The sequence below is a fragment of the Lissotriton vulgaris genome, chromosome 8, assembly GCF_964263255.1.
Source record: "Lissotriton vulgaris chromosome 8, aLisVul1.2, whole genome shotgun sequence".
Taxonomy (NCBI): domain Eukaryota; kingdom Metazoa; phylum Chordata; class Amphibia; order Caudata; family Salamandridae; genus Lissotriton; species Lissotriton vulgaris.
Window position 1 is genome coordinate 1,505,176,078 of NC_141696.1, and position 12,274 is coordinate 1,505,188,351.

General features: G+C 46.3%; 1 protein-coding gene across 2 annotated transcripts in view; it reads left to right on the forward strand.

Moving 5' to 3' along the window:
- Positions 1-12,274, forward strand: part of CFAP91 (cilia and flagella associated protein 91) — a 431,267-nt gene that overhangs the window by 93,668 nt on the left and 325,325 nt on the right. For both annotated transcript variants that reach the window (XM_086933540.1, XM_086933541.1), the window contains one exon: positions 2,660-2,716. In XM_086933540.1, the coding sequence (XP_086789666.1) occupies positions 2,660-2,716 (57 nt within the window). The remainder of the gene's footprint in view (positions 1-2,659; positions 2,717-12,274) is intronic.

Below are 12,274 nucleotides of genomic sequence, written 5' to 3' on the forward strand. Positions count from 1 at the left end.
ACACACATGCACTCTGCTCAACTTACACCATGTTTCCCAGGTTTTACATGTATTTGTGCTCTCTGCAGCAGGGGACTGTGTTCAACCTCATGGTCACAGGTCCAAATCCCGGCAAATTCACTCAGCCTTTCATCCTTTCTGAGGTCGAGAAAATTAGTGCTATTGATTTGGGTAATGTGGGAGTGCAGGGCGGATATACAGACGTGGAGGCTGGATATATTGTCGAACAGATGTGCTTTTATTATCAATAGACACAGTTTCCTGTTAATATGGCTATCACAAGTCTCTTTTCCACTCTCAAGGTGGCTTGTCGCAGTGGCCCCGGTTGTTCCTCCCTCCTCAGGTGATAGATGGATGGGGTGGTCTTCGTAGTCGTCCGTGGTGCCACTTCCCCGGAGGCTCGCCCAAGAGAAAAGAAAAAGGGAGCCTGTCAGGTCACTGTGCTATAGAATTATGCCCGTCACCTACACCCAGTAGTGCTCAAGGACTATGGACTGTGAGGGAAGGCAGGGGTTATGTAAATGGTGGGTATGGAATGAGACCTTGTTGTGGTCGGGTTGTCAGGAAGTCGAATACCGACATAGGGTTGGAAGATAGGTTGGGTAATGTAGTGCACAAGATAAACAATCGTGTTTCCCCCTTTTCCATGAACCAGCGTTCTTAGGTAATGCAAAACATCATAACAGCAATTCGTGTCTCCCCCCCCCCCCTTGTTCCAGGCACCAGCGTCCTCCTGTCCTCCCCACTACCCCTCCCCTTAACAACACTCTCCCCGGTATAGAGCACTTACATGGCTCCGCCGTAACTCTCCTGAGTTACGGCCGCTCTCCAGCGTCCTCCGTTGGAATCCACCACTCCTCTGTCCAGTGGTCATCGAGTTCCTCCGTCTCCTGGTCGCGCTGGCTGGTTTCTCTCCTCTCTCTCTCTCTCTCGGTTCTTTGTTCCGCTCTTCTGTCTCGGCGTCCTGCTCCACACTTCGCGTTCTCGGCCCCTCCTTCCAGCCAGTCAAAGACGCCTCTTCGTGTCCTGGGCTCCACTTTATTGACTGAACTCGAGCGTTTCCGGGTTCAGCTCCATCTCCTTGCGATACTTAGTCGCTCTGCAAGGAGAGAGGAAAGGTACGCGTTGGCTGCCAGGTACGTCTCTTTCCCGTTTCCCCCTGTGTCCGTCCCCTCCGCACAAAGGATCCTGGTTGCTGTAGTCCCGATCTCCCGTGGCTCCCGTGGCTCCCCTTCTCACATCTAACCAATAGACATCTGTTATTCAGCGCCAAGATGCCCCTTTGTGGGCGAAAGTGCGCTTTACAAATACACGTTATGTTATATTACTATGACGAACTGCCCCCACCTAACAATAAAAACTATAACAAAAAAACATTAGAACCGGCAGGGATAAATTTACAGCATTGCATAAACAAAAATACAAACACATTTTTGGTGTTAATTCTGTTTTTTGTAGGGTACTTCAGTTGTATATAATGTTTTCTAGGATATATAAGGTGACAAAAATGGTTATAACACTTTTTTTATTATAACTTATAAAAATGCTACACAACATTTACAATGCTCTCCTACACATATTAAAAACGTTTACAAAGCCAATAGCTCTGTCTAAACACTTATAAGGCCCCAAAGGCGAGACCTATTGTCTGTGCCAATGCTTGTTTTGTTTGGTGCCTTGTCTGCTGGTGTCTCAGTCGGAAGACGGAACATAGTCAGTTAGCAGAGGTGTTTTTTCCATCTTTGTTTCAGCTTAACTTCATCTTTGTTGACAGTCAGAATGGTGCCAATATTCGCAACCAATTCCTATGGTGTCTGTAATCACTTGAATGTTCGCGGCGTATCCGCTCACCCCCGGTCACAGCCTCGAATTGGTTGCGAATATTTGCACCATTCTGACTGTCTACAAAGATGAATACTTAATGTGAAGAATTGACTTGTTCTATTCTAAGGCTACCATTGCCACATATACTGGAAGCTCCGAACATTAAAATTCTTGAAAAAACTTTTGACATAATCTCCATATCTTTCGCCCTGAAGAAGTCCTTCGGACGAAACGCGCTGGCTACGCTTTGTATGAAGATTTTGAATAAAAGAAAAAAAGAAAACTAAGAGTCCTACTGAACTGATTTCTTTGTATTATTGTTTGGACTACTATCGTCACTGTGCATTGTGTGGGAGTGCTGAACCATTGTGTTTTATTACAAAAGCGTTTGTGGGCATTGCCCTTGGAAGTCTAGGGGTATGTGACTTCAGGTTCTTGGCACCCACAAAATAACTAGACCATAAAATATTGGACAAAGTGCAGTCATTCTTTGCCCTATACCCCTGCTGTTCTAGTATTGTCACTAATTATTATTAGGTATCCAAACTTATTAAACAAAAGGATTACGATTATATTAACAATAAGCTTTTTTACATTTTGATGAGCAGCTCCTTTTAGCTCCTCTATGCACACTGGGTCTAAATTGGGTGCTGGTCATGTGATCTTGCTTTTCCAGAATACATATTTTGAGCGTAAGTAGCTGAACAGCGATTTAAAGCCGGTTTAAATGGCAATTGAGTGAATGTACAAAACGCTTTATAAAATGCAATGTTAAAACCAAAAAGGCACTTTGTAACATAAATTTATTGTAACTAATTTCCTTCTACATTTGTAGATCTCAAGGTTGTACCTCGGATGTAACTGGACGGTACCGTTATAAATATTTTGAACGGTAAGTGTATGAAAAGTGGATGGCATGTAAATTTTGGCCGCAAGATCAGTTATTTTGCTTGCTTACTTATTTGTTTTCTTTATACTCCTGAATGTACTGGATTTGGGATTATGGAGCGTTACCAAGTTTAGAATGTGTTCTTGCTACCAGAGGTATCTAGTACAGATGTGACCTTTTAATAAGAGCTAGTCTTGGGTGAGACCATGACTTGCGTATGATGTGTGTACAAGAAAGCTTTCCATGCATTGACAAACAGAATGTGTTGTGGCAAAGAACATAGGTTTTCTCTGGATATTAGCAGGAATTAGTTCACTTAACAGTTGCATTTTGTTCATTTATTAGCCATTACCATAATTCATACTATGTGCATTATCACATGGTAAAAAGCAAATTTTCGCTCATGCTTCTCTTCAACAACCTTTTCACAAGCTTTAAGTTCAGTAGTTAGTTTGATTTAAGTTGATCGAGCACACTGATGTAGATAGAATGTATAGATGTTCATAATGTACTCTATATTGGCTCATTTAGTCTAGAGCAGTGTTCCTCTGTTGGTCACCACCACCTGTAGCTTCCCTTTGTCCCTGGTTCTGCGCTCTGGTGGTACGCGGTAGGGCTACTGAGATCACTAACACTACACGAGGTTGTTCCATTCCACAACTGTGCCAGGACAGCTCTGGGCTGAAAGTCAGCCTGCCTCCTTCTAACTGTGATTAATTGCTATGAGGATAGGTAATGCTTTCAACTAGATTCAGCGCCTTTTCTCTGTGAGGCTGGGATTCGAACCTTGGTTTCCTTTGTTCCAGCGCCAGCAGCTGTAGCCACTAGGCCACATCTCCTGGACTGACTTGAGCATAAGACTCTAAGTGATATCTTCTGGTTTCACAGTAATCTACTTCAATATTTACATAATACCTGTGCCCCGGGTATCTACTGGCTGCACCTTTTTATCTACCGTCCTCGGTTCTCACTGAGCACCACCTTTGGGCATACGCACACTACCCAGAGGACACTGGGCACACTACTCCACCCTAATGTCTGCAAGGCACAGGCATGCACTGTGCCAAGTGGACACTGGCTTAAGAGTGTGCCCTTTGACAATTCCTTACACACATTTTTCCACTACCAAATGGGCATTGTCTTTTTGCGTCATTGTTTGCATTCTTGCAGACAACTCAGTGTGCCCAGGACCACACCACCAGTACCACCTGGGTATGTTAGATTAGGTTAAGTTCTTACCAAGTGCAATGTACACCCTGGGTGTCTTGACGATGGGACAAAATAAAGTAATCTAACAGCATTCCATCAGAGACAAAAGTGAAAGGCATAGGAAGCTAGCATGGTTGAGGGAAAAGCGAAGTCTTCTACACTTGCAGAGGGCTGAATCCTGCTGGAGATGGAGAGGGAGGTAATTCTGTTCAGTCACTGCAGCCACAGGAAAAGCTCTTCCACCTAAAGTTTTGAACTGAAATTTCTGTATCTCAAGAAGAGAATGGCCCCAGGATCTAGGCAGCAAGTTAAGGTTATACCAGTTGAAGCGCTGGTGCAGCAGAGAAAGGCTGGGAGCTTCAATCACTTTGTGAGTGAAATCCAGAAATTTGGACATGATTCATTCATTCACCTGTAGCCTAAGAGCGGCCAGAGCTGGGAAAGTGATCTCTTAAGTTTGACCCAGAGCAATACCGAGCTGCATAATTCTGCGTAAGCTGGAGTTTGCTAATCAGGTGACCTGACTGATCAACGTAAACTGAGTTGCAACAGTCCTAACATGCCAAAATAAATGGATTAAAAATTTGCACTTTATGTCAGAATACAAAGAGATGCAGAATGCGTAGTGGTGTAGACTGTAGGAAGGTAGATCCTGACTCGTGGATGCTGGGGGGCTGGACTTCGGTGCTGGAGCTGCTCAGGGTTAGTGCTTCTCAAACCCCAAAGCACTCACTCGAGGATCCCTCGGCGGTCATGCTGGGCAAGCGTCGTGCAGTCTTGAAGATGGCCGGTCCCTCGAGGTCTCGTCACACCCACGAATCTCAGCTGAGCTGACGATGTAGGTAGAGGTCAGAGGTGCCAGGGAAGCCGGGTCTCGTCGAGCTGGGCAGTCTTGATCCGGAGGAGAGACTTACAGCAAACCGCGATGCTCTTGGATGGTGCCTGCTGTGCAGGGTGGCTACTCCTTAGCCACAAGGGAGAGTCTTCTGAAAGGTTCAAGAGTTCTTTTGTGGAAAGTCATCAAGATTCGGAATTATCTAATTTGGGAAGGATCCCCGCTCCCACCTTTATACTAAAGAAAGGGGCTGGTACGGGACTAGGTCCTGCCCATGTGTGGGACCAGGAAGGGGGGTGGTTACACCCCTCTACCATGCCGGACTTTCCCCAGCTCAGGGGCTGGTGTGCCCCTGGAACTGGTTCTAGCCGGCAGATGCATAGTGAGCACCGGGGTGCCACTTGCAGTCACCTTCCTATTCAGCCCTGCCTACCCAGGATACACAAAACTCTGTCTGGGATGGTGCTAGCACCGCCCCTGACAGGAAACCCTTTGTCCAAGCTCTCCTCGCTGGAAGGACTCCCAGCAGCAGGAGGTCAGACTTGTGTCTGTGGTGGCAGCATCCATTTTGTGATGCTGAGGTTCGAGTTAACTTTAACCGGGGTTCAGGTTACATACATGTCGTGTCCCTCTAGAAGGGTGGAATGCTAACCCCGTCACCAGAATTGGCGGGGGGTTAGTATTCCAATTCGTATGACACCTTACTCGACATGTTTTGATAAAGCGATACCAGAGTTGGCATATAACCGCGAGGATTATAATGCATTTAAGATTATATGGTATGCGTTATCATGGAACAGCTATTAGGACTTGGTTCCGCAAGCTGCAAACGGGCTCAGCTCATGCCAGAGCACCATCTCACACGATTCCAAGCTCTCTGCCTTCAGGATTGTCAACGCCTGCCATAGGAGTGCCTGATAGGAATACGAGTGTCCATTTTAAGGTTAGATATAGGTATACTATATCTACAGCAAGGGGTGATTACACCACCTTGCCCCAGCTGTCGTGCAGCCAGTTGTGTCAGATTTAGATGGCCAGCCAGGGGTGGCATAATACATGCTGCAGCCCCTGGTAGGCCCTGGGTACACCTATGCCCTGAGTTACAGGGTCTGATAAGGTGGCCCAGTACCAATTGGTAAATGCACCTAAGGTACATGGAATCCAGTTTACAGAGAGAGCAGTAGGCCTGGGGTCCTGATTAGCAGGGTCCCAGGCCAACTATGTCAAAAACCAGCTAAAACACAGGGCAAAAAGTTGGGGGCAACCATAGTCAGGATCTACCTTCCTACATATGGTGGCAGCGGTGGGATCCTTCCCAAATTAGATAATTCCGAATCTTGATGACTTTCCATGAAAGAACTCTTGAACCTTTCAGAAGACTCTCCCTTGTGGCTAAGGAGTAGCCACCCTGCACAGCAGGCACCATCCAAGCGCATCGCGGTTTGCTGTAAGTCTCTCCTCCGGATCAAGACTGCCCAGCTCGACGAGACCCGGCTTCCCTGGCACCTCTGACCTCTACCTACATCGTCAGCTCAGCTGAGATTCGTGGGTGTGACGAGACCTCGAGGGACCGGCCATCTTCAAGACTGCACGACGCTTGCCCACACGACCGCCGAGGGATCCTCGAGTGAGTGCTTTGGGGTTTGAGAAGCCCTAACCCTGAGCAGCTCCAGCACCGAAGTCCAGCCCCCCAGCATCCACGAGATCTGCGTGGGGCCCTTCTGCTCTTTGCTGCTCACCGCGTTGTCCGGCTACTTGCCTGCTGGCTTGTGGCCCGCCTGACGACGCACCACGACGACAACACCGCTGGTCTGGTTGCTCCAGACTGGCCCTTGCTCCCCTCCAACAGAAGAGCACCCCGGACCCTCCTGGTCCACTCCAGACGCCATTTTAAGTACACCGCGTGGGCTTGCATTTGCCAAGACTTGTTGCCCCAATCCTGGGTCCAACGACGTCGACAGCAGATACCTTCGTGGGACAGCTCGCACCTCCATCCTGGTCGCCGACAACGCCTCCTGGTCCGAGAGACTGCAGAGCCCAGCGTCACCCACTCACCTGGTCGAGGTGACTCCATCCGGTGCCATCCTGGTGCCCATCTAATCACTGGCTAGTGATTCAGAACTTGGTCCCCTCTCCTTACAGGTATCCTCCATCACCGATCCAGGCTTGGATCCCATCGAACTTCAACACTGGTCGCCTGCCAGCAACTTCTTCTTTCAGGTTCCATAGACTGCAACGAGGATTCCCGACGTCTTTTCAGACCTATGCAGCCGCAGCCCCTGGGCTAGGTAACCTCAGCATTTCGGTGCCCCAGCATAGCTTAACTATCCAAGGGTCCAGATCCTTTTTCGTTTCAGCTCTACCTAGTCGGATTCGTCCGATAACACTAACTTTACGAAATCTAGCATCCATAGACTTTGTCCCGCATCCCGCGTGAGAGTGCACACTCTGCACCCGATCTCCCTAGGCCTCCTGCTCATAATCTGAAGGTTCAGTAGTCCAGTCCTAGCGATCCTAAAGCCTATTAGAGTAGTATTTACCTGCTAGTAATTTCGTATTCCACTTTTAGAGTATATGGTTTTTCGTGCCCCTTGGGCATTTGTGTAAATTGTGCGACTTTCAGTATTTTCATAAGAGCTTTGTATTATGCTTAGCGCCCTGTCCTCATAAAGAGTCCAGGGCTGTTGTGTTCTAAATAAATATACTTTTATTTTCATAACAACTTGTGTGGTGTACTTTCACTTGGTGTTCAAGGGGTATATGTGATGGTATAACAGCTGGCTTAACACGCCCTCTAGAGTCTAGCCTAAAGACTGCTCTTGTCCATGCTACTAGGATAGCTGGTCTACGGTTGACTTACAACCAATCATCAATAAGGGTTGTTTGGACTGATACATAGTGATCACTAGAATAGTGAGCACTGCATATCAGGCCAACTTCTCACATAGACAAACTGAGATCACATCCCACAAAAGTTTACTTACATTAATGTTGAATTTTACTACACAGCAGAGGGTATACCGCCTGTGTTTTATCCCAGTTGTGCCTTGAATAAGCACTAACAGGTGCTGCCCTTTCAATAATCTGAATTCACCTTCAACTGACGAGGCCCAGAAGAATTCAAAACTGAGGGCACACAGGGCTGAAATGCCTTCACTAATACGTGGCGGCCCCATCAAATGTAAAATCTGCGTATGTGCCTAGAGGCTGCTGCAGTAAAAATGGAGGTGCTGCAGGGGGACAAAGTGGAATCCACTCAAAGTGATAGTGATCCCTAGAGTGATGGGGAACACACAGTGTTGTTTAAATGCCCCTCACACACCAACAGGCCCCTTGGTGTCATGCTTCATCATCGAGGCCTTCGCACCCCTCTACGGGATGCGGCGTGCTGCGACTCGCGGATACGCAGGAGCACTTAGAGGTGAACTATGTGTGGGGGTGTGTGTTTATAACAAAGTGTGAGTGAGGTGAGGTGAAAAAAGTGAATAGTTAAAAAATACCCGGCACGTGGGAGGGAATTTTTTTTTAAATTTAATCCCCGGCTGGTATTGTTAAAAGAAGTGCAGGGCGTGGTTAGATAGATACGCATTAGGGTATCAAAACCACTGTTTAGAGTGTCAACATGTTTCGGAGGTCAAAGCCCCCTTCTTCAGGACAAGGGTTATGCACTTACCCTCCCCTTACTCACATGTAGAATGTAAAAGTGTATTTAAAAATAATTACCACAATGTGTAATATTCCTAACTATGTTTTTATGTTAGTGAATGTCGTTGCGCCCAATTGGCGATAGAACTTAAAGTTCTCAACTATAAGACCTCATGAGCCTATGCGTATATTGGGGAATCCTTCCTTTCTGATCAGAAATGACGGTTACTGCAATGGCTAGTCGCCTGCCTTCCCTCAACGCGGCTCCGATGAAGTGAACTTTTTAACTATTCACTTTTTTCACCTCACCTCACTCACACTTTGTTATAAGCACACACCCCCACACATAGTTCACCTCTAAGTGCTCCTGCGTATCTGCGAGTCGCAGCACGCCGCATCCCGTAGAGGGGTGCGAAGGCCCCGATGATGAAGCATGACACCAAGGGGCCTGTTGGTGTGTGAGGGGCATTTAAACAACACTGTGTGTTCCCCATCACTCTAGGGATCACTATCACTTTGAGTGGATTCCACTTTGTTTATTCATATAACTAGGGAGACTGAATCCACTGACTCTCTCTCTCCCCCCTCCTGTTAAAATCTGCTGCAGGGGGACAGACATGATAAGTAAGAAGTGAAAGCTGCCGCAATACGAACCAGCTATTGGCAATATGACCAAAACAAGATCCACACTAAGATAAGCTCTGTATCTGCACAATGCCCACAACTGTGTGCATCAGAGTAAACTATTCAAATTGACTTGAAACTAAGATCAGTTGACAGCACCCACAAAGCACAACGGGGAAAGCAAACCCCAAACCTTGCTAGTTTGCTTTCAAACTAAGAAAGGATGTAAGAACCAAAATCTGTCCACCTCCCCCCTCTCCGATCCAAACGCAGGGGAGATTGCATTGGATGCTACCTCAGATGTTAAGGGAATAATACTTTTTTAAAGGAGTTCAAGCCTTTGAGCCATGAGCTGAAAAGGAGACCACCTCACTCTCCAGATGGACCAAATGAAAGAAACTAGATAAACATGGTCCCCAGGCAAAGGTGACCCACAAAGCTGTATGGTAAAAGGGGTTCAAGAGTTGTGACAGAAGGAGGAGAAAAGAGAGGACAGCACAGGGTGCATTGTGAGACTGCTGCTACCCATGAGCAGGTTTGGGTTTGTACCCTGTTATATGCCACATGAAGAAGACCTACAGCTTGTGTACAGCAGTACAACTTCCCTCGTCCTTGTTGACTGGCAATGTTAGCAGGAGGGCACTGGTGAGCCGCCTATTTTGTTACTTGAGTCAAACATACCTCAAAAGAAACCATACAAGGGGTGATGAGGTTGTCAGCCTGAACCTTAAGACATAGGGTTTTTATGTTAGCTGCTGGCACAGGGTGGGGGTTGCTCCCTGGTGGGGAGTAGTGGAGTAAGGAAGGTAGCTGGGTGGTGGACAGAGAGGGAGGTGAAACGCTTGTGGTGGAGATCGAGGTAATTTGTCTTTCTTTGCTGATCACACTTAAGGCACCACTGAATGGGAAGTCCAGTTAAATTGAACCCAAGATTCCTGCCAGGCTGCGTGTGTTTTGCTGAGGGTAGTGAGATTGTTCGTAATCAATGTCCGATATATCTTGGTGATCTTATGTTCTCCAAGCTCACCCATAAATACTTTGGCCTCGATAGGGTTGAACTCCGGTATAGTTTCCAGGCGTGCAAGACAAGGGGAAAAGGCATGGCGAAACTGGAGATATTTATAAAACTGGGATCTGGGCATTTCGTATTCCTGTTGGAGTTCTTGAAAAGACTTCAGGACTCCACGGTGGAGAACATCTCCAATTGCAGATATACCGATAGCCTCCCAACCGGAAAACCCCGCTAACCCCAGCAACTGGGGAAGTTGACCATTATTTTTTTTCTTTGATCTCCTCTCCTTTAGTCTTTCCTGTTTCTGTCCCTCGTGCTCCTCAGATCTGGCTAATTTAGGGTTTCTTTAGCGCTGGGATACCCCCGGGTGACTATCGCGCTCTATAAAAATAAATAATAATAATAATAATAATAATAATAATAATTATGCCGGAGAGGTGCTTCTCTTGTACGTCTATCCCACCACCCCATTTGTTGTAGTGATTTTTTCCAGATCTGAAATACTGTAGCCGTTGCCAGTGCCTTCAGTATCTGGTTGTCATATAGGATTGTATGTAGTGACATATTGTCCATCAGCCAGCGTTCAACTGCGGAGGCAGGCTCCCCTCTATTGCCATACCACCAATCATTTAGGATGGGTAGGTGCGAGGTCAGTATGACTGGACATCCGGTGTTGCAAGGCCCCCACAATATGTAGCCTGGAAACATGTTTTTAATGCTACACGAGTGGAGCCCCCGTCGCAGAGAAAATGTCTAAGGGTAGTATTCAGTTGCTGAAACCAGGTGTATGGTATTAGGTATGGATGATTTTGGAGTTGATATAACAGAAAGGTTAGAGAGACCATCTTGTAAATGGCTGATCTGCCAAGCAAAGAGAGTGGCAGGTGTGCCCATGGCTGGGTCTGTGTTTTAATCTGTATCCACAGTGGGGCCAAGTTCCTCTCCAATGACAGAGCCTGGAAGGACGACAGAAAAACCCCAAGGTATTTAAACCCATCGGCAGCCACTGTCACCTCATCCGCCCACTTGCCCATACGACATTCGGGAATGTTTGCTTTTAATAATCAAGTTATCTTCCAAAATGTTACATAAATAAATCTTATCGTTTAAATGGTCACTGCTGATCGCACAAATATGTAAACTTAGATCGTCAACACTTTACTTGCAAGAGGGTTCCACTTTCTTACATCTGAACAGTTGTTCATACAGCATTTAAAACTGACTACTCAGTTAACAGTACTAAACCAGCCTCTCAAATGTAGGCACTATCTTTCTGCATTCAAACATATGAGTGTACTGTGTGTGCATCCTTTAACCAAAGCAATATTATTCCCTCTTTGAACTTTGAGACAAAATGAAAAGGTATCCGGTGCTTTCTTTCACTTCACTTTATTCGGTTTTTACATAAAACTATAAAAGTCAGATGAAACAGCAGGTATAAAAAGGTTTCTCTGTAAACAGAGCTACTCAATGACATCAAATACTATACATAAAAACAATATATAGATAAATTGAATGTATAATTTATCTTTAAAAAGAGACAAAACAACGTTCCCTCACAGACTAGATATAACCTACCAATACATTCAAGGACACATTTTAACCAACCCTTGTAAACCCCTGACGGTTAATTGCAACAGGCTCTGAGCCTGACAGCTTTTTTAATAAAGTTGAGGACATAAAAGACAGTATTGCCAGATAACATTTGTAAAAAGGTGAAGGCAGGTTGCCCCTGCCTGAACTCCAACTTTTTCAAGAAACAGGGTGGGATCACACTGCTTCACCTCCCAGCAGGATCGCCCCTAGGCATCATGGACAATGCAGTGCGCCAAGTGTGTGTACTTGCAAAGTCTCTTGAGTGTTTCACCAGGTAGTTGCAGATTAGTGCTGGCCATCTCTAGACACGTGTTTCTGAATTGTTATTCGTCATCAGTAGAGATTAGGCAATACGAGTGTAAGGGGTTGCTAAGCAGGCTGCCACTTTTTCAAAATGGGGACATTAAAAGTTTTCTGGGGTACCTCATAATAATTACAAAACATTATAAAAATGAAGCATGTCCTGTGAAGACCTACCGTCGGAGCCACAGGACTCTAGGCTCTGACCCCTACTACGCCCACATGGCTGCGCCAGCAGGAGGTAAAGGGGATCAAAACGGAACCTAGTCAATAAAAAAAACGACTGTAAACACTTAGAGGCTCCAGAAGATATGGTTTGGCGGAGTGCACAGTTTTCAGG